The sequence below is a fragment of the Carassius carassius genome, chromosome 14 (assembly GCF_963082965.1).
Source record: "Carassius carassius chromosome 14, fCarCar2.1, whole genome shotgun sequence".
Taxonomy (NCBI): domain Eukaryota; kingdom Metazoa; phylum Chordata; class Actinopteri; order Cypriniformes; family Cyprinidae; genus Carassius; species Carassius carassius.
In genome coordinates, this window is record NC_081768.1 from 8,554,955 (window position 1) to 8,581,915 (window position 26,961).

Here is a 26,961-nt window from a genome sequence, read left to right on the forward strand (position 1 = left end):
AACAGAACAGCTGGTGTGTGTGTTCATCTGTGGTCATTTGTTTTAGCTTTGTTATATGTGTGATAAATGATTTGGTCATGTGAAGGGCAGCCATAATTAGAAGAGGCTGGTACAGTGGGCTGATTACCCTGGTCACATTCTTTCTCTCTCTTACACACACACACACACACACACACACACTTTCCTTGGCTGGAAGTAGAACTGATAATATCAGCATTAATGATATCTGCAGGAACACAGATTAGGTGACTGATATGTTTTGGATCTGATTGTCAGTAAAAGGCCTTAGATTTAAATAGATTTTCACTTGTAAACAGCTGATCTGAGATCATTTGTTAACCCTGTACAGCCCTGTATGTCAACAGAATTGAGCTTAAATTCAAAAACGTCTGTTACATTTACTTATGTCTGTAAATGTTACACACTCACAGGAAGTTGTGTAAGGAGTTTTATTGTGTGTTTGCAACCCATTTTATTACATGTGTGCTAACAGCAGATACTTTTATTCAAAGCAACATGCTGTGCAACTTTCAGTGTATTCTTTTTATCAGTATATGTATTTCAGTTGACCTTGGCACTGCACTAGTCACAGGAACAAATAGTTACATGATGTGAGGCATTTCAAGGTAGGATAAAATAGAATAGTCAATGAGAAAAAAGGTCAGACAACATTTGATTTTTCTCTCTGTGACAGGTGGTTGGGAAGAAAAATAAGAGGGTTTGGTTATGTTGGCTGAATTTATTGATTTTTTTTTCATTTTGATTAAATATTATGAATTTCTTTTTCTTTTGAATAATATAAACAGAAAATAGTTCTATATATTACAAGGGTAGTTTGATGGTTAACCCTGATAATCAGGTCAGGCTAAACGAAAGCTATAGAAATGCAATTTAAAAGGATAGGTAACCCAAAAATGTTAATTTTGTCATAATTTACTCATCCCAATATCATTCCAACCCTATATGACATTCTTTATGAGGAACTCAAAAGATGAAACACATTGTTTTAACACATTCCACAGGAGAAATAAAATCATGTTTGAAAAGACATAAGGGTAAGTAAATTATGACAGAATTTAGATTTTTGTTCGAACTGTCTCTTTAACGAGGACAAATAAGATGTGCACAAAATTGATGAATATAAATGATTTTGGATCAAACTCTATTCAAGGATGGTCAGTTCCGTGTTCAGGCTGGCTGATATATCAGCCTACAAGTAGAATGTGATATGAAATTAGATAACATTATGATCTAAAATCATAAAATTAAACATTTTATGGAGTATAATTTTAGGTGCACAGATGCAAGTTAAAGGACAACGTTAGGCAGCATACTGTTATTAAAGACTGAATACTCCACTATAGACCAAATGAGATATTTTTGACCTCCTGCTCCACGCAGTTAATCCACATATGGTCTTGCGTGGTATTTTAAACGTTGTTTTAAGGCACGCGCGCAGATGTGGTATTACATGCACATGAATTATGGTGCATCTTCTCAGACCCAGCTGATGCGATGACGTAGACGCGTGTGTCCGCGTGTGTTCGGCGGAGGGTGTGTTTCCAAGGCGAGATCTGGAGAGGGGGGTAGAAGAGGTTACTTTAATTCACAATATTTGCCATCTTAAAATTCTCCCTCTCGTGATGCACAGAAAAACTAGCAGGAAAAGTCGCGCAGTGTCTCAACTGCATGATCAAATGAAGCTGTAATTAAGCAAGAGAGGGTTATTGATGCCTGCAAATGAAATGCACAGATGCTGACGTATTTACGGTTGCACCGGTGCTGACTCGGGATGCTTTGTCATTAAATGATACGAGGCCCGCTCGGGTGAGAGGACACCAACTTGTTTCCTGCGCTATAACGTGAGACGGACAGGGAGCGAGAGAGAGAGAGAGAGAGAGAGAGAAAGAGAGAGAGGGAGGAGGGGGCGCGAGCGTTCGTTCGCCGCTGTTGCTCGGGGCTCGCGGAAGAACCGATCACATGGATTCCAAGGTTTCATTTTTCAACGGCGCTTCGATCTGAGCGCGCGCTGACAGCCCCGGTGACCGGCGCATCCATCAGAGCCGCGCGAGGGAAAGAGGCATCACTTCACCGGTTCCATCGATTTGCCGGAACTAGGCAGGCACCGGAGTCGGTCCGTGTGTGTGTGTGCGTGTGCGCACGAGTAAGGAGGGCGAAAGCGGCCCTGGGGTATTTCTGCCACCGAGGAGCAGCCAGCTGCACGCTTAACGGAGAGGAAACCGTTACGGCTGGAATATTTGGCGTTGCCGAAAATCATTTAGGAGGAAAGCATTCCTCATTTGCTCAAACCACAGGTAGGCTACATACCTTCCGTTAAATGCGTTTGCGGGTAGCTATTGGTTAGTCAGCGATAATTAGTGCAGTTCGAGGCGCCACCGGCTTTATTTAGGGGTAGTTGGAATGTTGCGAATGTGTCACGGTAAACGGCAGACGCTGTCCGGAGTGGATGTGATCAGCGCGATGTGGAATTGCTGTGGTGGAAGAATGTCTCCAAATTTGCGTCACAGGATCATTTCCACCATAATGCCACTCAAACGTAAAATAATCATTGGCAGTGCTGCATTCGTCATCGTTGTGAAGAAAGAAAGCAGCATAATAATCTCGATTGTTTTATTTTTATGATAAATATGTGGATTTAGTTAATAGCGATTTAGAGACTCGTATGGCTCATTTGGGCTGTGAACCGAGAGCCGGTTTCGTTTTTTAAACGAATGTTTTCTTGACGTTTAGACGGTTTCCGAACGTAGCTTCATCCGTTGATGCGGACAGATCACTGTACTAAAATACTCTTAACAGCGTTTCCTGCACTACTTTTCGGCGGCAACACCGCTACCAAATCTAGTGATCAGTAGTTCGATTCCCGAACAAATGACTCCCCTGAGCCGGTTCTTTTTGAGTGAATCATTTACATGCTGTGCGGCCAATGTATACCGATTCATGGACGATTTACTTTTATGAGCCGGTTTCTTCTTAGTGAATCCAAAACGTACAGCGTGGCCAATCAACTTCGTTTCCCTAACGAGTGACTTTTGTGAGCCGGTTCTGTTTTGGGAATCAAAAACGTGTGTCAATCATTCGGAGTCGGAGCCGTTTGAGTGAGTGACTTACTGAACGCCAATTTATTAGTTTCATCACGTTCGTCTTTTGACTGCTGTTTGAAGTAATTGTGAATAATACGTAGGCCTATTTTCATTTTGTGTGTTTGTGTGTTTAAAAGTATTAGAAATCGCTCATAGAACTGCAATCAGAACCAGCATTGTTAAATGTCTTACTAAGTCGTGGCCTAGTGGTTAGAGAGTTTGACTCCTAACCCTAACGTTGTGGGTTCGAGTCTTGGGCCTGCAATACCATGACTTAGGTGCCCTTGAGCAAGGCACCGAACCCCCAACTGCTCCCCGGGCGCCGCAGCATAAATGGCAGCCCATGCTCCAGGTGTGTGTTCACTGCTGTGTGTGTGCACTTTAGATGGGTTAAATGCAGAGCACAAAATATGAGTATGGGTCACCATACTTGGCTGTATGTCACTTCACTTCACTACTTCCATGATGTTAAACTTACACTCGAGGCAGTTGGGATTTGTAATATGTGCATATGGGATTGTAGAGTTAGTCATCATATGTGAGTTCCTCATGGAGCCTCATCGGGGGTCCAAACAGGTAAAGAGAATTTGCTGAGAAATGTGATTAATTCAGGACAGCTGCCACCTTCCACACTCTCTGACAGTGTTTATATCCCTATCAGGTATCGCCCCAACTAGGGATTTCTTAAAATAGGGTGGTGGGAGGCTCGTGTTTGTGGATGTCTCTAGTTCGCTCTGTCTCCTGTTACCCTGAGAGATGTGTAGCACTTCTTCTTTCCTCACCAGGCCGGTGAGAGCCAGAACTTTGGGAAACAGATATGCTGCCGGGGGCAAACTTGCTGTTGTGTATTTGTGTGCTTTTTGGCTTTACGGTGTCGTTTTTGGGTGTGAGTGTGTATGACAAAAATACCTTAATTTGTACACACACTCGCAGACATGACTGACTGCCTCCAATTTTTTCTCTAATGAGCACACACAATTCGTTAGCTTAAAGGCCTCATTAGTATGTTAATTTGCCTGAGTTGTTCATAGGCCTTTTGTGTGAATATTTGTAGTCTATTCATTGTCTGAAATGAGAACACTAAGATGCCTCTCAGCGGCAGTTATCAACAGTTGCATATGAAGGGATTTGCTGAGGGTTCTGCGACACAGGCTGAGGTGTGATATATGCAGAGAGCGGAGGAGTAAAGACAGAAGTTCCCAAACATACTTTTTTCCCCATGATTTATGCCTAGTGTGTTGCCCATTTGCTAGTAAGTCACAGTCATGGAGATTGTGTGTGCTTCGAAAAACCAATGAGTCAGCTATTTGCTGTTTGCCCATTGATTACAGGTGCCAACGAGGTACTTTAACGCATGCTGAGATCCACATGATCGTATTAGCCTGCAGCTCACAGGCATTTCATTGCCATGAGAACAGCTGAGGCGGTGGAAAGGAGGTTACCCACGATTGGCTCACCATCCTGAAACGCTGCCAGTCATGTTTCTTGAGAGGTCTGACCTGATCTTGGTATGAATGAGATTCAAACCCACCATCTGTGTGATTGGATCAAGACATTGCCAAAAGCTCATAGTTTAACCTGTTGATTTCATTGAGTTTCATTTCATTGAACCAGTGTTGGAGAAGTAGCCATAAGCTACTTTGTAATTAAAAGTAGTAAAAGTGATCGTTTACCCATAAATTAAAATTCTGGTATCATTTACACATCTTTATGTTGTTACAAACCTCTATGATGTAGTTTTTCTGTGGAACTCAAAAGACAACATTTTTAATAATTTTTTATTTTTAAAACCATACATTGACAAAAAGTCAATGGGGTCCCATGAATTTTTGTTATTGTTTAATTTAATTGAAATCAAATACAATTATAAATTTCACTATGAACAATAGAGTATATGGTGCTAGCAAGCAACGGCAGGGTCATGGGTTTGATTTCCAGGAAAAGCAAGAACTGCTAAAATGTAAATTTGTACCTTGAAAGTATTCTTGCAACTTTGTAAAATTACAATTGAACATCTAATGTCACATGGACTGTTTCTACCAATGTCCTTACTACGTTTCTGGCCTGAGAACATTTTGGTTAAGTTGCTGTTAATACTGGGTCAGAAAGTTCTTGGAATTCATCAAAAATATCTTAACTTGTGTTCCGAAGATGAACGAAGGTCTTACGGGTTTGGAACGACATGAGGGTGAGTAACAAATTACATAATTTAAATTTTTGGGTAAACTATCCATTTAAGATTAGAAGTGAAAAATAAAAGATAATTCAATTCAATTCATATTATATTATTATATATAATTATATATAAATAATAATAAAATAACACTGGTCTCATGTTGTTTGGACTACAGTATTCTTCTTTCACAGAAGAAAGTCAGCCAATAAAATTTTTCTCCAGTCCACCAACAGAAATAGTATGCAGATAGTCTGTAAATTTCAATAATCAGATTATTTCTGGCCAAAGACATTGGTTCTGACAGAAAAGAGTGAGAAGAACAGACCAAGAGCAGGAGGAGGATGAAAGGAGAAATGCGTAATTGTAAGCATGGAACAGCTACTTGCTCTCCAAACCTATCTTTGTGTGGGCTTTCCAAGCAATGATGTGTGCAAGTGTGTCGTCTCTTCTACTGTATTTTTTTAAATGCTGGCATTGACTCTGATGCTGAGAGAGTGAAAAAGACGGTGTGTGTGTGTGTTGTCGTCTCTGTCAGCACTCTACCATCTCATGGGTGTATTTGGAATAATGTATAAGATCTTTTTCATGTTGCTTACCTCCAAGAGTGCATTAACACACACACACACACACACACACGCACAAACACTCACACACAAACACTCACAGGAGACCTGCACCTTGAGAATTGGAGAATCAAATTGTGGTTTTATTACACAGTGCTTTTGGAGGGGTCAAATTGGGATTACACTCTTACACATATGAGTGCATTTGACCAGAGCTGAAGATCTCCTGAGGTCTTCTGTGTGGGTGTTTAGCAGAGAGCTCTTTCCTTCCAGTCCTGTGAGCAGCTATACACTCCTAATTCACAATACAGTAACATGACCTGGGGATAATCAGTTTTTTTCCTCATTATTAGCTTTAACAATCTATGGATTTTGTTCAATTAGTGCTGTTGAGTTATGTTTAATTAACATTAACTGTAATGTTTAGTAAATTATTTTTGAACATGTTTCCATTTACTTCAAAATTTCATGTTTAAATCGATGGGTTATTTACCATTTCTGTGTCATTTTTGTTAAATTCAATAACAAGTAAAAATAGTTTCCACGACATTTTTTCATTGTACTGCATGTAAAACGTCGGCGCAAATAGTTTTTGTGATTTGAGAATCTGCCGTCATCACAGCTATACTATACCAAATGTGTCTTGAAGAATCACAGACGAGTGCAGAGCTGCTCACAGAGGACATTTTTGTTGCATTTTTGTCTTTCAGGATGTTTAATTTTCACATAATGGCCAGACTGAGTGCAGGCTCAGTGTTGTATGATTTGTGAGAAGAAAACGAACAAAAATGACCCAGAGGAAGGGCTGTAAAGGAGTGTTCAGACTGGAGATGTTAAGCATGTAAAATAGTCATATTGTGAAATATTATATCAATTTCAATTCTGTTTTAGATATTTTAAAATGTAATTTATTCCTGTGATGCAAAGCTGAATTTTCAGTATCATTCTTTACAGCATCATTCTAATACACTGATCTTCTGCTCAAGAAACATTATTAGTAGTATTGTTAACAATCTTATTATTATTAATGTTGACAACAGTGTTGCTTAAATAATTTGTGGAAAGTTTTTATAGTGATTTTGGAATAATTTAATGCATCCTTGCCAAATGAAAGTACAGATTTCTTAAAAAAAAAAAAAAAACTTACCGACCCCAAATATTTGAACCTTATTGTTTGTGTGTGTGTGTGTGTGTGTGTGTAATAAATAAATAAATAAATATATATATATATATATATATATATATATATATATATATATATATATATATATATATCATATTGGTAATGAAATTAAAGATTGTTCAGTTAAGATGTCAATCTGTGAGGCTTAGAAGTAGTTTTTGTCAAAAAAATTTTGACTATATTCCCATAAAATTTGAACATGATTGTTAAACAGCAGAAGATAGAAATTCTGTGTGAATGCTTATGTGTTTTTGCATGTATATGAATTTAGCAATCCTAGTGAAACTCTACACCCATGTGACTTCAACTGCATGTGGCGTTCGCTATGCTTTGACGGTAATGTTTTGTGATAGTTTGGTTGTTTGGCAATAAATAAACAGTCTGGTCACTGTGGTCCAGTGGATTGGATTCAGTTTCTCTGATGAGCAGATACAAACCTGCGCCAGGCCCCAAACGCACACACACCCGAGCTTTGTTTGATTTTTATGAGCATGATTTCAGAGACTCATAAAAATATTCCTGTCCCACGCGTTTCAGTGTGTTGCTATGGTAACAGGTGCTGACTTCATGTGCTGGGATAAGACAGATCTTTAGCTTAGACACACACACTTTTAGTTACGCTCTCTGAGGAGCAACTCTTCTTGTTGTGAGGGGCATGTCCTAAAAGTCGAAGAGTCGAAGCCGAATAGATGAAGAGAGATTACAAACACTGGCAAGTGTCTTTGTGTCATTGTGTGTTGCAGTGTGTTTGTAGTAAATTAGAGTTACACCAATTATCAACCACAATCTGCTGACTAATTCTTCCCACATTCTCTAACTTAGCAATAAGTAGGTTACAAACACACACACACACACACACACACACACACACACACACACACACACACAATCATTTAATCATTTGCATTGATAAGGTACAACACAAACTATGAAAGCATATTGTATTAAATCAAATGTATTAAACATCTCTAAACTGTGTTTTAATTGGTCTTTTGTGTACTAAGCTTATTTGTCACTAAAAAGGAAAGTTCACTTCAGTAATGAAGATAACACATTTACAGAGTTTTTGTTATAATATGATGTATTAAAAAGAAAGTGTATTGCTGGAAATCAGTATTGCTGGTGTTCAGTGATAATCGGAAGGTGAATTAATGCATTTATGCCAAGAAATAAGGATTTATCCACTTTAAAAATATAGGGCATTTTCAAACTGAAAAGGATTAGTTCACTTCCGGAATACAAATTTCCTGATTGTTTACTCATCCCCATTTCATCCAAGATGTTAATTTCTTTCTCCCTTCAGTCTAAAGGAAATTAAGGTTTTTGAGGAAAACATTCCAGGATTTTTCTCCATATAGTGGACTTCAGTGGAAGCCAACAGGTTAAAGTAGGGCTGCACGATTATGACAAAAATCATAATTGTCGATTATTCCCTTGAAATTATAATTACAATTATCACAATTTACATTGAATGATGTTTATACCATTGTTTGATGCAACTGCATGCCGTATTGTTATATTAAAATAAACAAGCTGAAAATACTCTAACTGAAAAACTTTTTGTGCTTTTCTATAGTATTAAGCGTCAAATGTCAACTATACATCGGATTGGTTTCTTCTTTAAATTAAAAAAAGTAAAAATATGAATTATATTATAATGTTATACTAAAACTAAAATTGAAATAATGGGAAAAACCCTTAAGATAACATGTGGAAAGAAAAAAACGCACATTAAGCACGCAGAATAACATAAGTGGACTTTGAACGATTAATTGCCGCTTTGAACGATTACGTAATTGTGGCATCCATAATTGTAATTGCGGTTAGAAATTTTATTAATTGTGCAGCCCTAGGTCAAAATGATGGTTTCAGTGCAGCTGTAAAGGGGTTTACATGATCCCAGCCAAGGAATAAGTTTCTTATCTAGTAAAATAATAAGTCATTTTCAAAAATAAATAGATAAATAAATATGTGGGTACTCTTTAACCACAAATGCTCATCTTCCACTGGCTCGATTATGCGTGTCCGTGACTTTTATGCATTGCAGATCAAAATGGTAGAGAAGGGACGAAAAACTCTATCTCGTTTTCTCCTCCAACTTCTAAATTATCTGACATCGTTGTTTTAAATTTTTTTGTAAAAGGCGTTTGACTATATATGTAATGCATGAGGTTGAGCTAGTGCAAGATGACCATTTATGGTTAAAAAGTATATACATTTGTATTTGTCTTAGAAAATGGCTGATCGTTTTGCTAGATAAGACCCTTATTCCTCATCCGGGATCGTGTAGAGCCCTTTGAAGCTGCAGTGAAACTGCAATTTGGTCCTTCAACACATTGGCTCCCATTGAAGTCCACTGTATGGAGAAAAACCCTGGAATGTTTTCCTCAAAAACCTTGACTAAAGAGAAAAAGACAATTATACAAAGTAAATTATAAAGAAATTTTAATTCTGCAAGTTAACTAATGCTTTAAGAAGACACAAGTAGTAATCTTTCATGTGTAAAGTTTGTGATTGCACACATCATGTGACTACAGGCTTCCTCTTTATTTTCTCTTCTTTCTTCCTTCATTTATTGTTGTATATGGTAGTGTAGACAGAGAGGAGGGGGAAGCTCAAGGCTTCAGGCTGGGCTCTTTTGCTTTACAAAACAGTTTTTCCTCATTAGGCCTTCTGTTTCTACACTGTGCTGTTTACTTACAACCCACTTCATATGTGTAAGTGTGAGAATGTTTGTTTTACTCACTATAATCAGGTCTGGTCTGATGGCTCTTGCATAGTCCACTTATGCTCATCTGCATCTGTCTCGCAACAGCTTTTGGATTATGACGTTTAGGAGATTGATCATGCAACGTAGTTAAACTGCTTCCTGAATTTCAGGAAGCAGTTGCAGGAGTCATAAAAAATTTAATTATTCTGGTTCCTTAGCGTTTGTTCTTAATAATTTGTAGAAATAAATAATTAGGATTAAATGCAGGCTTTTCTGAAATTAAGACCTCAGATGTTTCTACTCTAGAAACTGTGCTTTTATTTGCCAAGATATAGTCTACAGTTAAAACGTTTGAGTGTCAATACAAACTCAACATTTCTCATCAGAATCTCTCCTGACCAAGTTAAATGAAATATGCTGTATATTTATTTACATATGCATATACATACATTACGCATACATATACATGTTATAGCTCCATACCCTTACAGTATCAAACTAATACTAACTGTTCAAAAAAACTGAGGTCGGTAAGATTTTTTAAATGTATTTGAAATAAGTCTCAATAAGTCTCTTGAAGGCTGCATTTATTACCAAGAATGCAGTAAAAGTGTAGTACTATGAAATACTATTTAAATTTAAAATAGCTGTTTTTCATTAATATATTTAAAAATGTAATTTATTCCTGTGATGCAAAGCCATGTTTCAGCATCGTTACCCCAGTCTTCAGTGTCACATGATCCTTCATAAATCATTCTAATATGCTGATTATGTGTTTAATAAGCATTTCTTATCATCAACGTTGAAAGCAGTCATGCTGCGTAATACTTTTGTATCTTTTCATTATGAAACACAAAGTTCCAAATCTTCAGTTCAACAAAGTTCAAAACATTATAAAGGTATCTAATGTAACTTTTCATCAATTTAATACATCCTTGTTTAATATAAGTATTTTTTTTTTATTAATATTCTTGTTTAAAAACATACAGACCCTAAACTTATCAACGTAGTGGATTTGAGACTCATTTTTATTTCTCCTAAGGAATTTGAAGAGAAACATGAGACATGCTGGATACTTAAATGAGACATCCATTCTGAGCTTTCAAAGAGCAACCCCTTGAGCAAAACAAATTTCCTCTGGGTGCATTTCTGTGTTAGAGAAAGAGCAAATGAACTGCACACACACCACCTCCATCTCCATGTGGATTACCAGAGCTGCTCCCACACACTCCCACATACACACTCTGATCTCCACTGGTGCAGTGGGATAAAAATGTAATGAAATAATCTGTGTCCATATTAGTTAATTATTCCCAGCTCTCTGGGTGAAACTTGCATACATTTCATTTCCAGAACATCATGTAATCTTCTACTTAAAGACATATTTCAACCAAAAATGTAAATTCTGTCATCATTTACTCAACCTTTTGTCATTCTAAACATTCTGTGGAACATGAGAAGATTTTCTAAAGTTCTTCAAAATTTTGTGTTTCACAGAAGAAATGAAGTCACACATGTTTAGTAAATGTATAAAACATTCATTTTTTAGTCTCTTTATCTGGTTTGTGATGCTTGAAGTAGACGCCAACTCTTTGTGCCACTCCTTACATTAAAGCTCAATTTAATTAAATAGCTTTTGGCTTAAGCATTTCGCTAAGATAACAGAAGCATAATTTCTAAATCAATACACAAAAATGTGTATTACCCTGAACATTTTTATAATTCTTTTCAGTGTTTATACATCTTGGGTTTATTTATTTATTTATTTTTACTTAGGGCAAACCAATTTTCCCCAAAAAAGTATTTTAGGATTAAATAGCCTTTTGAAACAGGAGCCTTAAAATGCTACTTCAATAGGCAGCACGTTGGAATGGAGCAACACGCTGCCCTTGCTCTGTTGTTGATGTTTTCCAGTGCGTCATTTTGGACATTGCTTATTCTTGCAACATTCGCACCTGCTGAGTGAGGCCTTTTAGCTTTCTGCTGTGTGGACCTTTAGTATTTCACCATATTATATCACACACACACACGCACTGCTCGCAAATCTAACAAAGTATAATGGGTTTATTTGCTGAATTTTCAGATGGGATTGCTTACATTACTTTTGCAATGCTCATACTCCTGACCGCTGATGTCAGGTGTCTTTCCTCTGTCATTAGGTAGGTGTTTTGTTGGGTTATGTACCAGTTGTTCTCTGATTCACTCCCTTCTTTTCTTTTCTCATAGGTGGCGTGTGGAACCAAAGACAGCCCAGTGCTGGATTCCCGAAGGACAGCTAGAGATCACAGACCCTTGAGGTGAAAGAGGGTGCATGGATCGCTCAAGGACAAAGACTTCTGCCTACCTTTGGTTTGGCGTGGTTTTCGTGGCATCAGCCTTCCTCTGTGCAGAGGCGGGAGTCACGCCGAGCCCGTCCCTCTCGAATAACATCACATGCGTCGGGGAGGCGAGTCGATGCCAGCCTGGCATCATCTTACCTATTTGGTACCCCGAGGACCCTTCCATGGGTGACAAGATCGCCAGGGTCATTGTGTACTTCGTGGCAATGATCTACATGTTCTTGGGGGTGTCGATTATTGCGGATCGCTTCATGGCTGCCATTGAAGTCATCACCTCCCAGGAAAAAGAAATCATCATCAAGCGTCCGAATGGTGAGACGACAACAACGACAATCCGAGTGTGGAACGAGACCGTGTCCAACCTCACGCTCATGGCGTTGGGCTCTTCTGCCCCTGAGATCCTTCTCTCCGTCATCGAGATTTGCGGGCACGAGTTCCACGCTGGTGAGCTAGGCCCAGCCACCATTGTGGGTAGCGCCGCCTTCAACATGTTTGTGATCATTGGCCTGTGCGTGTCCGTTATCCCGGAAGGGGAGGTCCGGAAGGTTAAACACCTGCGTGTTTTTTTCGTAACAGCCGCATGGAGCATGTTTGCCTACATCTGGCTCTATATGATCCTGGCTGTGTTCTCGCCGAACGTTGTCCAAGTATGGGAAGGACTTCTCACCTTGGCCTTCTTCCCCATCTGTGTCATTCTAGCTTGGGTGGCCGACCGTCGCCTGCTTTTCTACAAGTTTATGCACAAGAAATATCGCACGGACAAGCACCGAGGTGTCATCATCGAGACGGAGGGTGACCGTTCAAAAGGCATCGAAATGGATGGAAAGATGATGAATTCTCATTTTGTTGATGGCGGAGCTGCTAGTAATTTGATGGGCCTGATTGAGGGCAAAGAGGTGGATGAGTCTCGCAGGGATATGATCCGTATCCTGAAGGACCTGAAGCAGAAACACCCAGAGAAGGAGCTGGACCAGCTGGTGGAGATGGCCAACTACTATGCACTGTCTCACCAACAGAAGAGCAGAGCGTTTTATCGTATCCAGGCCACGAGGATGATGACCGGTGCCGGCAACATCCTTAAGAAGCATGTGGCAGAGCAGGCCAAACGCAGTGCTAGCGTACAAGAAGTTCACATAGAAGAACCCGAGGAGTATGTGTCCCGCATCATGTTTGAACCTGCCATTTACCAGTGCCTGGAGAACTGTGGCGCCGTTCTCCTCACAATTGTTCGTAAAGGCGGTGACATCGCTAAAACAATCTATGTGGATTATAAAACAGAAGACGGCTCTGCAAATGCCGGTGCGGACTACGAGTTCACTGAGGGAACAGTGGTGTTCAAACCTGGTGAGGTCGTGAAAGAGATCACTGTTGGCATCATCGATGATGACATCTTTGAAGAGGACGAGCATTTCTTTGTGCGGCTCAGTAATGTGCGTGTTCTGGAGACTGAGGATGAGGTGCTGTCGCCCAGTAGCCTGCCGTACCCAAAGGCCTTGATAGGATTCCCTGCTGTTGCCACTGTTACCATCCTCGACGATGACCACGCAGGCATTTTCACTTTTGAAAGCGAGTCCATGCATGTGAGTGAGAGTGTGGGCATCATGGAAGTGAAAGTGCTGCGGATGTCAGGGGCGAGAGGGACAGTCATCATTCCGTTTCGCACGGTGGAGGGACTAGCTAAGGGCGGCGGAGAGGACTTCGAGGATGCGTATGGAGAGCTAGAGTTCAAAAACGACGAGACCTGGTAAATATGCTTTATTTAATTCACATATATTTACTTTTTTCAAGGCCAGAGTGTAAAGAGGGTGGAATTTTGAAAGCTTAGGCATATAGTGTATAAGGTATAAAGGTATACAGTGGCCTCAAAAAGTTTTTTTTTTTGGAATGTCATCGCATTAGATGTTTTAGCAAAATGTCAAACCAAGTGTCACTTGCAAAACAATGATGCTAAAGCTAACTAGCCAATTTGCAATTAAAACCGCATGAGTTGGTGTCAAGTTAATGAATGTATGAAGTACATAGTTCATAGTTCTAAATCAAAATACTTTTTGGTCTTGATTTTGAACAATGCATCTATTGTTTTATTAATGAAAACCGATTAAAGATCTTTGTTTGTGAAATTTTTTTTGCTAAGACATTCATACATTTCTTGAGTGTTCAAACGTTTTTGGGGCCATTGTAAGAATGTGTAGTTGAGGAGTTGTGCTTTTATCTTTGAGATTCATGGATTTGGTCATGCAATAATGTGTTATAAAGGCTCTAATATAAGGGTGCATGTGCCAGAAGTTGATGCTGTTTGTATTCTGTCTGCTTTGTAAATCTTTTGTGACTTCCAATATGAGTGATATACAATTAAATCACTTTTACATAAATTTTTTCTCTGTTTAATCATGAAGCGTAACTCAATAGAGTTTAAGGGATGGGGTCTGAGATTTATCTCAGGAATGTTGGTGGTTAATTAAGAAAGAGATCCAGTAATACAGTAACACACAGACCAGATAGAAACAGAGAGACGTTTGGTGTGCTGGTCCAGATATGCTGCTGGTTATTAATAGTTCAGTAAGAATATTCACAGCGTATTTCACATGACACTCCAACCCACCCACTGTCTATATGTAAGAGTACTGTATGTGAGTAGCTGACACGTCTAAGGACTTTTTTTTTTTTTTAAATTGACATCAAGATTTTTGGTTAGACTGCATATTAACATTTAAGGGAGTGTATATCTTAGTTTCTGTGTTTGGTCATTAAGTGTTTAAGCATTTAAGCATTTTTAATCCCATATTTTCCCCCTTTTTAAGTGGTCCTGTTTTGAGACCAATTAATTTTTAAACTCTAAATTATGCAAGTAGCCTCTGAATTAATATGAGATTATAAAACATGCATGGATCATAATGTATACATTTTTTTTTCTCAAATGGAGTATAGTGTTACATTGCAGAACATGTCAGCTATCCAGAAGTATTTTGTGTCAATTGTGCTTTATGCATTAACCATTAAATAATTAAAAGTTTCATTTAATGCCTACTGGGCTAAAAGATCTCATGAGGCACAGACAATTTGCTTGTCATTGCAAAGTTTCGTGAAGAACAATGCATCCAAACATCATGAGCGGTATCATGTCTAGAAAGTGACACTTTAGCTAGTGTCGTACAGTAAATGGTGATGATGGTATCATGACAGCCCTAGTACACAAATAGCAGGCACCATTCCTGAGTTACGGTTGAGCGTATGGACTGCTTGCAGAGAGAAAGTTGAGTAAAGGCATCTGCATCAATCATAACCAAGCACCTGCTGTTGCCACCAGCAGGGTTTAAATCACCGGCCCCCTAACCAGTGCGCTAACTAACTAGATTATATGGAGCTATCCACCCTTCTGTTCTGCTTTAAGAAAGGTCACCAGTCAGCACAGGCAAGATCTATACATTTTGTCTCTCTCTTTTTCGTAGGGGAGTTTTATATCACTGTGACCCCTCTTCACTGACCATTAAACCTTTGGAGATAGAGACAGTAGACGAGAGACCAGGAAAGAAAGCTATTTAGAGAAAACTGTATTCATCAGATGACACTTATAACCTACTAAAGCTGAAAGAGTAAAGAAATGAGCTCAACTTCTCCATCTCTTTATATCCATTTCTCTGTTTTTTTTTTCCTGTGTACACTAATGTGTAAGTGTGAGTGTGTGTGTGTGTGTCGGGGATCTCCTTCTCAGCTGGTGCTTGTTATATTCCCATGATGCTGCAGCACGATGCACCAGGAACCAATTTTCTCTGTCTCTTTTTCTCTCAAGTACTTTAATTTCAGATCACCAGAAATTGTGTCTTATTGGCCTGGTTTAATCAGCTCTAATTTATTATGCTACTTGTGTTGTTTGGTAGTAATGCTTTTTGTAAGTAAAATAGCTTTATTTGAGCTCATTAATAATTAGGTGTGATTTGAGTTGTTGTAATTTATGATCCTCTGTAATTTGAGTCCACATAATAGATGAAAGGCAAGTTACTTTATGATCAAGTTTAGACAGTGTAGTTTATGAGCTAGTCTGGTTGAATTTCTAGTTGTAATTTTAGACACTGTAGTTTATGAGTCACTGGGAGTTAAGTATTACATTGTGTGTGTGTGTGTGTATATATATATATATATATATATATATACAACCCGAATTCCGGAAAAGTTGGGACGTTTTTTAAATTTTAATAAAATGAAAACTAAAAGACTTTCAAATCACATGAGCAAATATTTTATTCACAATAGAACATAGATAACATAGCAAATGTTTAAACTGAGAAAGTTTACAATTTTATGCACAAAATGAGCTCATTTAAATTTTGATTTCTGCTACAGGTCTCAAAATAGTTGGGACGGGGCATGTTTACCATGGTGTAGCATCTCCTTTTCTTTTCAAAACAGTTTGAAGACGTCTGGGCATTGAGGCTATGAGTTGCTGGAGTTTTGCTGTTGGAATTTGGTCCCATTCTTGCCTTATATAGATTTCCAGCTGCTGAAGAGTTCGTGGTCGTCTTTGACGTATTTTTCGTTTAATGATGCGCCAAATGTTCTCTATAGGTGAAAGATCTGAACTGCAGGCAGGCCAGGTTAGCACCCGGACTCTTCTACGACGAAGCCATGCTGTTGTTATAGCTGCAGTATGTGGTTTTGCATTGTCCTGCTAAAATAAACAAGGCCTTCCCTGAAATAGACGTTGTTTGGAGGGAAGCATATGTTGCTCTAAAACCTTTATATACCTTTCAGCATTTACAGAGCCTTCCAAAACATGCAAGCTGCCCATACCGTATGCACTTATGCACCCCCATACCATCAGAGATGCTGGGTTTTGAACTGAACGCTGATTACATGCTGGAAGGTCTCCCTCCTCTTTAGCCCGGAGGACACGGCGTCCGTGATTTCCAACAAGAATGTCAAATTTGGACTCGTCTGACCATAAAACACTATTCCACTTTGAAATAGTCCATTTTAAATGAGCCTTGGACCACAGGACACGACGGCGCTTCTGGACCATGTTCACATATGGCTTCCTTTTTGCATGATAGAGCTTTAGTTGGCATCTGCTAATGGCACGGCGGATTGTGTTTACCGACAGTGGTTTCTGAAAGTATTCCTGGGCCCATTTAGTAATGTCATTGACACAATCATGCCGATGAGTGATGCAGTGTCGTCTGAGAGCCCGAAGACCACGGGCATCCAATAAAGGTCTCCGGCCTTGTCCCTTACGCACAGAGATTTCTCCAGTTTCTCTGAATCTTTTGATGATGTTATGCACTGTAGATGATGAGATTTGCAAAGCCTTTGACGTTGCAAAAACTTTGCAATTTGACGTTGAGGAACATTGTTTTTAAAGTTTTCCACAATTTTTTTACGCAGTCTTTCACAGATTGGAGAGCCTCTGCCCATCTTTACTTCTGAGAGACTCTGCTTCTCTAAGACAAAGCTTTTATAGCTAATCATGTTACAGACCTGATATCAATTAACTTAATTAATCACTAGATGTTCTCCCAGCTGAATCTTTTCAAAACTGCTTGCTTTTTTAGCCATTTGTTGCCCCCATGCCAACTTTTTTTGAGACCTGTAGCAGGCATTAAATTTTAAATGAGCTAATTAAGTGGATAAAAGTGTAAAATTTCTCAGTTTAAACATTTGCTACGTTATCTATGTTCTATTGTGAATAAAATATTGGCTCATGTGATTTGAAATTCCTTTAGTTTTCATTTTATTAAAATTTAAAAAACGTCCCAACTTTTCCGGAATTCGGGTTGTGTATATATATACACATATACAGTATGTTTTTATTTAGCAATGACACATTAAACTGAAAATGGACAGTAAAGACATTTATAATGTTGCAAAAGTTTTCCATTTAAAATAAATGTTGTTCATTGATTTATTCATCACAAAAATTTTATCAAAGTTTTATGGAGCCAAAAGAGTCTCAATAAAGATAAATGCACACACTACATTCACATATGCACACATAGGATTCATACATGCACACACATAATTCATAAATATACACACAGGATACACAAATGCGCACAAAATTCACAAATGCACACACAAAATTTAAAAAGCACAGAAGATTCACAAATGCATACAAAATTCAGAAATGCACACAAAATTCTGAAATACACACACAATTCAGAAATGCAAACAACATTTACAAATGCGCTCAAGATTCACAAATGCACAGGACAAGATTCAGAAATGTATTTCTGATGCACACACACATATATCTTGATTTACAAACTGCTTGCGGTCTGTGAACTTCACTGCATTTGTGTGAAATTTGAGACTCCCCTGACTTGGCTCGACCAAGCGGCAACATTCTGATCTGAAAAATGAAGCCTACCCGGAAGTGCGAAAAACTGCAATACATCGAAAATCCGCCAGGGGAAGGTCCCAAAAGGGAGCAAATGTCCATAGCCCCCATGTTAAAATGTCCATTTTCACAGCATAAATTCATGTTTTTACAAGTTGGTCCCATGGACTTTTATTGTATTTTTCGATAGCTTCCGAGTGCCTGACAACTGTGAGGGGGGTGATTTTTTTTCTAACTCATTAGTTTAGATCGTATTTAGATATAAAATATATGAAAATAAGGGTGTGGTTAACTTTGAGTGACAGCTTGATTGACAGCTCACACGGCAGCGCCACGGAGAATGACAACAAGAAGCGCCATTTTTTTAATACAGTTGACATATAATACTACTGTTTCTGTATCATGAAATGTAGTTTTAAGAGGTTTTCAGGCGAGAATGTAGTTGTTTAAAGCTCAAATCTGTGGTGTATTTAAAGATTTATGAAAATTTTATCCAGTTGATCCAGCGATGACCGGGCGCTCCGCATTCATGTACCCCGCCTGAAGCAGTCTTTCCTCGGCTAGACCTTCTAAAGTTTGCCGCCAATGCCGCGGACTCATACATGCACACACTACAGGCGTCTCTGTAGTGGTTAAACATGAGATATAATTCATCTTGTGTATATCTAATGGGCGATTTTTGGTCTCTTAAATCTATAATTTTTTCCCTGGGCAATCGTTTTGGCTGAGGGGAAGTTTCATAACTTTATAAGCTATTTAACTTTACCGATGTATGGTTAGACTAGAGCGCTGACTTTGTATGTTTAACTGAACTGTTTGCTTTATTTGTATAGCTTCTTATACCTTTTACTTATACTTTTATAATGGCTAATATTGATAAAACTGAAATTTAACAAAAAGAGACTGGGTTGAGTTTTGTCATTTTAAATTTTAATATAACGAAGATGATCTGTAATGTTGTTTACTGCAAAATCTGTTCTTTAGTACAAATGCACATATTGCCTGGACCATAAAATGTTTAATATTTTTATATTATATTTAAAATGAAAAGAGGCAGGTTTGTGTTTTATATTTTGTTTTTTCATAAATAGGCAAACGTTATGTGTAGTTGAATATAATCAATATGCGTGGCCTGAACCACATTTGTGTGGCTATAATGTTTAAGATTTCTTTTAATGAAAACGAAAATAGTTAGTATGGTGTTTTATAACATATTTCGTTGCCTAAAATATACACAGAGATAACCGAATTTGCAGAGCGAGCTGATTGAAGCGCGCTGCGTCAGAAGGTGGGCGGGGTTAGGATTTCCCAAGATTTTCCAAGATGGTGCTGCCCATACCCCCCATAAACGGCTTCAAACCCGTTCTTCAGAAAGTCTATGGGTGACGTCACTGACGCTTTGTCAATATTTTTTACAGTCTATGGGCTCGACACACAAATGCCTTTTTTTAAACAGGGAATGATCTGCAACCAATTAGATATCTCCCTTGTTTTAGCCAATCACAAGAATGCACCCCACGTGGGGGATTGTTTACTTATAAGCCAATCAGCGAACGACTCACTTTCCTCACGCAGCGAACGATTCACTTTCCTCACGCAGCGAACGACTCATTTTCCTCAGCGAATGATTCACTTTCCTCATGCAGCGAACAACTCACTTTCCTCAGCTAACGACTCACGCAGCCGGCGACCCACTTTGCGCAGCAGGAGACTCACTTTCCGCAGCCGGAGAGTCACTTTCCTCTCGCAGCGAACGACTCACTTTCCTCACGCAGCGAACGATTCACTTTCCTCACGAGTCATGCAGCGAATGACTCACTTTCCTCTCGCAGCGAACGACTCATTTTCCTCTCGCAACGAACGACTCAATTTCCTCACGCAGCGAACGATTCACTTTCCTCACGCAGCGAATGATTCACTTTCCTCTCGCAGCGAACGACTCATTTTCCTCAGCGAATGATTCACTTTCCTCACACAGCGAACAACTCACTTTCCTCAGCTAACGACTCACGCAGCCGGCGACCCACTTTGCGCAGCCGGACACCCACTTTGCGCAGCAAGAAACTCACTTTCCACAGCCGGAGAGTCACTTTCCTCTCGCAGCGAACGACTCACTTTCCTCACGCAGCGAACGATTCACTTTCCTCACGAGTCACGCAGCGAACAACTCACTTTCCTCTCGCAGCGAACGACTCATTTTCCTCACGCAGCAAACGATTCACTTTCCTCACGAGTCACGCAGCGAACGACTCACTTTCCTCACGCAGAGAGCAACTCACTTTCCTCAGCGAACGACTCACTTTCCTCACGCAGCCGGAGACCCACTTTTCGCAGTCGGAGAGTCACTTTCCTCTCGCAGCGGACCACTGACTCTCTCTTCATGTAGGGACCGAATATTTTAATTAAAGGGACTTCTATATTGCATCCAAAAAGAATATTTAGATATATTAAAATATTCAAAAAGGTGTAAAATTTTTTTTTACTTTCATTAAAATATTTCAATAAAATGAAATAATTGCCTATTGCAAATTTATGAATCCATGGTTAACTTTTTTTTTGCAGTCACTGGGCTATATGTATTGAGACATTTTTAAATGTATATTTTGTAAAAAATAATCGCATAATATCGCGCTGTGTGGACGCGTTCATGTGATTGGCTTATAACGTGGAGTGCGTTCTTGTGATTGGCTAAAAGAAGGGATATATCTGATTGGTTGCAGATCATTCCCTGTTTAAAAAAAGGCATTTGTGTGTCGAGCCAAGTCAGGGGAGTCTCAAAATTTACACACAAATGCAGTGAAGTTCACAGACCGCAAGCAGTTTGTAAATCAAGATAAATTTGTTTGTGCATCAGAAATACATTTCTGAATCTTGTCCTGTGCATTTGTGAATCTTGAGTGCATTTGTAAATGTTGTTTGCATTTCTGAATTGTGTGTGTATTTCTGAATTTTGTGTGCATTTCTGAATTTTGTATGCATTTGTGAATCTTCTGTGCATTTTAAATTTTGATTGTGCATTTGTAAATTTTGTGCGCATTTGTGTATCCTGTGTTTGTATTTATGAATCATGTGTGTGCATGTATGAATCCTGTGTGTGCATATGTGAATGTAGTGTGTGCATTTATCTTTATTGAGACTCTTTTGGCTCCATAAAGTTTCCATGAAAAAAAAAATCAGCACAACTTTTTTTCTGCATTGGTAATGATAAGAAATGCATTTTTGAAAAAATGGATGCTTAAATGTTATAAATGTATAGTCACAGTCACTGGAGTTAGTTGCTGTAGTCTCTTGAGTTTGTGTGTTATTTTACCTGTAGTTCAGTCAGCGTTGAAAGGAATGATGAAAGGAAAGCAACAGTAGAAAGAGGTTGTGTATCATTGTCATTCCCTGATTCTTCTTTACACTGTTTTTCTGCCTTTTGTATCCCCTTGGACCTTCAGACCTTTTTTGTTGTAAATCTAGTTATAGCAGAGCTCCACTGTGTAATGATGAATCATTTAGAATAGTAAACATTCATTTATTACGATGCATTAACAGGTGCTTCTAGAGAAGATGTTGTGATTTCTTCATAGAGCACAAACATGTTTAGGCAAATGTATCAGGAGTAGCTATTATAAAGTGTAATAAGCTGCTGTCATGAGGTCTTTAGGCATGAGGTTTATTGGTAATTGTGTGAAGTTAGAAAGATGTAATGATTGTAATGTAATGTGATGATTTTTAGTTATTCCTGTCAGCGCTGTATGGGAGCCTGTTTCCTGCCAGTTAATAAAAAATAAGAAGGAAAATTGTGACTTTTTATCTTACATTTCTGATCTTTTCTCACATTTCTGTGTTTATATTTGAATATAAACATTCAGAGAAGAAAAGTCTGAATTGTGAGATATAAGCTTGCAGTTGTTAGGAAAAAATTCACAACCAACTTTTTTTGTTATTATGGGGCAGAAACAAAAACAGTAAGAATTGTGAGATGTAATTGTAAACTAAGAATTGTGAGAGAGAAAAAGTCAAAATGGTGAATTCTGAGTTAATATTTTGCAGTTCTGTGTATATCTCACAATTCTGAACTTTCAGACATGTTCTTCTAATTTAATTATTTATTTATTCCATGGCAGAAATGGGCTTCCATAGTTCTTTGCCTAGTTATACTAAACAATAATGAGACAATACAGCCCAGTCACCAAGCAGTTTTTAACTGACCACCATAATTATTTGGTATGTGGAATAGCAGTATTTTCAAACTGTTTATCCTCTGTCTTCTACATTTACCGCTACTTTTATTTATAACCTCCATGCCGACACAGTTGAGAGAAATTCATGCAAGGATCTAGGATTATATAGAGGGACTGTGCTTGTGTCTGTGTGAATTTGAGTTTGTTTCACTCTTGTTTTACTACATTCTCTCCAGACATCAGCTTGAACATCTTAGTGACTCCTGTGAATGGAAAAACCCCTCGTGACAGGCAGTGAGAGAGCAGACGAGGAGAGCTGCTTGAATAATGGATTGAACAGCAAAGAGGATGAATATATGATGTAAATCATAAATTATTTTGCATTTCAAGGAATAGTTCATACAAAAGTGAAAGTTCTGTCATCATTTACACGCTCAAACCCGTGTGACATTCCTTTTCCAGTTTTGTGTGAGGAACAAACTGAAATGTAAGTCTTTGAAATATCTGCATTTTTATCAGTATTGGCATTATTGATCTTTGATTATACTTGGTTAAAAGAAGAAAAGTGATATTATCCATACCTAATGTTGAATTATGTATAATGTACTCTTCTGGCCAGGAGGAGCTGCTTGGTGGCATGTTGTTTGTGTACGTGTTTGTGACTTTCCCCAGGGCTCCAGTTTAATATGTAGGAGTGTAAATTCAGTTTGATCCAGCACACTTTGCTCATCTCTCTCTCTTGAGCCCTATTGGACTGGACTAGTTTTCCCTGAGGAGGTCTGGTAAATTTGTGTTTTGCAGACGTACTTTGTGATTTCAATCCTGTCAAAATGCCTCTGTGTTTTTCTCTCACAAACTAGGTAAAGAGTAAATTACCTGCTGTTTTTGTGTAAACTTACAAATCCTCTGATAAATGTAATTCTGTCTGCACAGAAATGTCACTGACTGAGGATTATATTGAGATTATATTGTTTCTTTCACCACGTCTCGTTTATTTTGATCTTAACTCTTACTGTAAGGCTAGGTTTCTCAATTACTATGAATTTAGACATTTTTTCTAGCATTTCTGCATCGTAAAATGTTTATTTTTTATTTTCTTTATACTGTTTCAGTCATTCTGTTTTAAAATTTCACGTTTAATTCAGTGTGTTACTTGCCCTTTCTTTGCAAATATTAGAAAAATTTACTAGCACTTAGATTGAACATTGTTTCTACACAATGTCAGACCGTGGTTAAGTACTTCTCTAACTAAAAAAGAAAACTAAATCAACCACAACAAAAAAGGTTAATTAAATCACAGAGAGCCCGAGCATAGACTGCACAGAAGAAAAACTAATTTATCCACAAAGTAATTAGTTTCTTCTCTCTATTATATATAGTATGCATACTGTATTCTTTCTGTTAGATTGTACTTTAAAATGCATTTTAAATCTGTAATGGCTTTCATGGTTCATCTTTCGATCAATTTAATGCATCTTTGCATTAAGTTTTAATTTCTTTAAAAAACATACTGACCCCAAATATTTGAAAGGTGGTGCTGTTTACAATTGTTGTAAGCTTTAACCGAGGTCACAGTCAAGACTTCAAGACTGAAGTATGCAGCACACATTCATCAATGAGATTCATTGAGTCTCTGACCACTGAGCCGTTATAATTAACATACACAAAAAGAGATTGAGGAGCCCTTTGGAATTCCCTCTGTAATCTAAAAGACAGTTTGAGTGAACAGCATCAGTAACATTACAGTCAAGGATCGATCAATGGAATGATTACAGCACTCTCAACCCGTGAATCAGAATCCCATCCTAGAGTCCCTCTACAGCCATTTCTTCAGGAATTGCTGATTAAGAACATGCTTAAATAAGGTACAATCATTGTGTGGATCAAACCAGTGGCGTACTGAAATATTTCCCTAGGAACTGTGTCGGGATCCAAGGATCATATCTCAGCAGGATAAAGCTCAATTCAAAAGTTTGCGGTCGGTAGGTTTTTTCGTTTTTGGAAGAAGTCTCTTCTGCTCACCAAGGATGCATTTATTTTGATCAAATATATTATTACAATTTAAAAGGATAGTTCACTAAAAAATGAAAATTCTGTCATTAATTACCCTCATGTCGCTCCAAACCTGTAAGACCTTTGTTCATCTTCAGGACACAAATCAAGATATTTTTCTTCTGACCCTGCTTAGACAAGGACATTGCTAAAATAGTCCATGTGACATCAGTGTTTTTTTATGAAGCTACAAGAATACTTTTTGTGTGCAAAAAAACAAAAATAACCACTTTATTCAAAATTTCTTCTTCCACCCTTATCGAGAGTAGGGGTGCGACGGTAAATCGATTCATGGATCAATTCTGCCATTTTCTAAATGCATCGCGGTTCTCTTTGGAATCGATTCTGAGCTTAGTTTTTAACAGAAAATGGCACTCTAGGCTAGTTTCTAAACACACAGTCAACACACTCAACACAAAGAAGAGAACTTGTGAGTAATGTAAGTAGTTAAATGTACTTGTACCTCACCTTTTATGCTTTTCTGACGCAAGATTAAAGTAAACAGCCCATTCTGAACACTCTTGTCATACGCTTCAGTCTTTAATAACTTTATGAATGATTATTTTAGGTTCAAGTGGTGTGTAAAGAAATGGAAGCAAGCAACGGCTGTTTCTAAAGCACACACGGTGCCATCTGCTGTCAGAAACAATTCTAGAGAAAAATGTGATTGTGACGAGTGGGGCGGGGCCGAGGGACATGGGAGTGAGGCCGGTGGAGTGATTGGAGATGAGCTACACCTGTTCGACCCACCGGTCTCGAGGCCCACGGAGGAGATGGAAGGATATAAAACTGGAGCGACGACAGTGAAGGACGAGAGAGGACCAGGCCTGGGATTTTAGTTGTGTTTTGGTTTTTATTTGCGCGCACCAGTCGTCCGTGAGGGGCTGGTGCGCTGTTTTGTGTTTATTTTAAATTATTAAAATGTTGTTTGATTGTCCGCCGGTTCCCGCCTCCTTCTTCCCTACGATTAGGAAGTTTAATCCATTACAGTGATGTATTCAGAAAATCGCAGAATTGATATAGGAATTGATTTATCATCGCACCCCTAATCAAGAGTACATTTTTGGGTGAACTATCCCTTTAAAAATAACAGTTTTTTCCATTTTAATATGAATTATATCATCCTTAAAGTCAATTTAAACCAAATATCACACTGCAGTATCAGCCACTGCTGAGTAACTATTTTATTAGCTTGCCAAAGTAAATTTTTAACTGCATTTGGCACTTAGCGATTGTTAATACAGACCGTGCCGGTAGGTTGCAGGTTAATCAGAGTAATACTCACAGTTGAGTACAGAAGTGGCCCCATCTGAGTCTCAGCGTCACGCTAGCAGCTAGCTAAGCATGTTATTAGCGCCACTAGTGCTGACCACCCTGGAGTATGAGGTTCCGGTCTATTGTTAATAGCCGCCAGTGGAGTGTTGCCTGAGGTGAGCTCCAGGAAACAACACTAACAAGAGTAACTTATCTTATATAGACATTTTCACACACAAATGTGTGTGTTAGCATACCGAATCGAGAAAGTATCTGGGAAGGCTAAAGTATGTGTGTGTGCTTGGGGAGCCAGAGCTTCGCTCCTTTTCAGCAGAAGGAAGCTGTGTCTCCTTGGCAACCACAGAGAACACGAGCTCGCAGGCATGTGTGTGTGTGTGTGTGTGTGTGTGTGTGTGCATGCACAGTGTGTGTTTGTGTTTGCAACAAATTAGTCTGTGAACGTGTATCTCTGGTTGTGTGTGTATTTACCCATCAGTGCAGACATGCATGCACTCTCACACACAAACACACCCTTTTCACTGCAGGGTTTATTTTTAGCACGTGTCTCTTATATAATCAGGGTGACACTGGGGAGAACATAGACTCCCTCTCCTCTCCTTCCTCCTCACTCTTGATTTGGATATCTGTGTGCATGTGTGTTGTACGCAGATGAGACGATGAGAGATTTTCTTAGTTGCATATTTCTGGTGCAGTTATGATGCTCAAGAGTGTCTCTGTGCCTGCAGCTCTGAATTACTGAATATAGATGAAAAAGATGTTGTATAAACACAACCAATATGCACAGAACACCTCACAGACACAACACTACTACATTCGTACAGAGAGCACGTGGGAGAGAGTGTGTGTGAGCAAGTTAGTTTTAAATTAAACTGATGTCCATCAGTCAGCTCAGGGCCTGATGATAATTCACTTCAGTAGTGTTGTTGTTAACTGAAAATAAACTGTTAAAATAATCGGTAACACTTTAGAATAAGGTTCCATTAGTTAATGTTAGTTAATGTATTAATTAACATGACCAAACAATGAACAATACATTTATTACTTTATTTATTAATCTTAGTT

At 38.5% G+C, this 26,961-nt stretch overlaps 1 protein-coding gene across 5 annotated transcripts in view; it reads left to right on the top strand.

Moving 5' to 3' along the window:
- The first annotated feature begins 1,897 nt into the window (after positions 1 to 1,897).
- The window catches only part of slc8a3 (solute carrier family 8 member 3), a 43,825-nt gene continuing 18,761 nt past the window's right edge, over positions 1,898 to 26,961 (top strand). For 2 of the 5 annotated variants that reach the window (XM_059565916.1, XM_059565917.1), the window contains exons 1-2: positions 1,898 to 2,315; positions 11,960 to 13,816. In XM_059565916.1, coding sequence (XP_059421899.1) covers positions 12,045 to 13,816 — 1,772 coding nt within the window. In that variant the 5' untranslated portion in view covers positions 1,898 to 2,315; positions 11,960 to 12,044. Of the gene's footprint in view, positions 2,316 to 11,959; positions 13,817 to 26,000; positions 26,055 to 26,961 lie in introns of those variants that run through there. The other 3 variants (XM_059565919.1, XM_059565920.1, XM_059565918.1) reach the window with 2 other exon arrangements.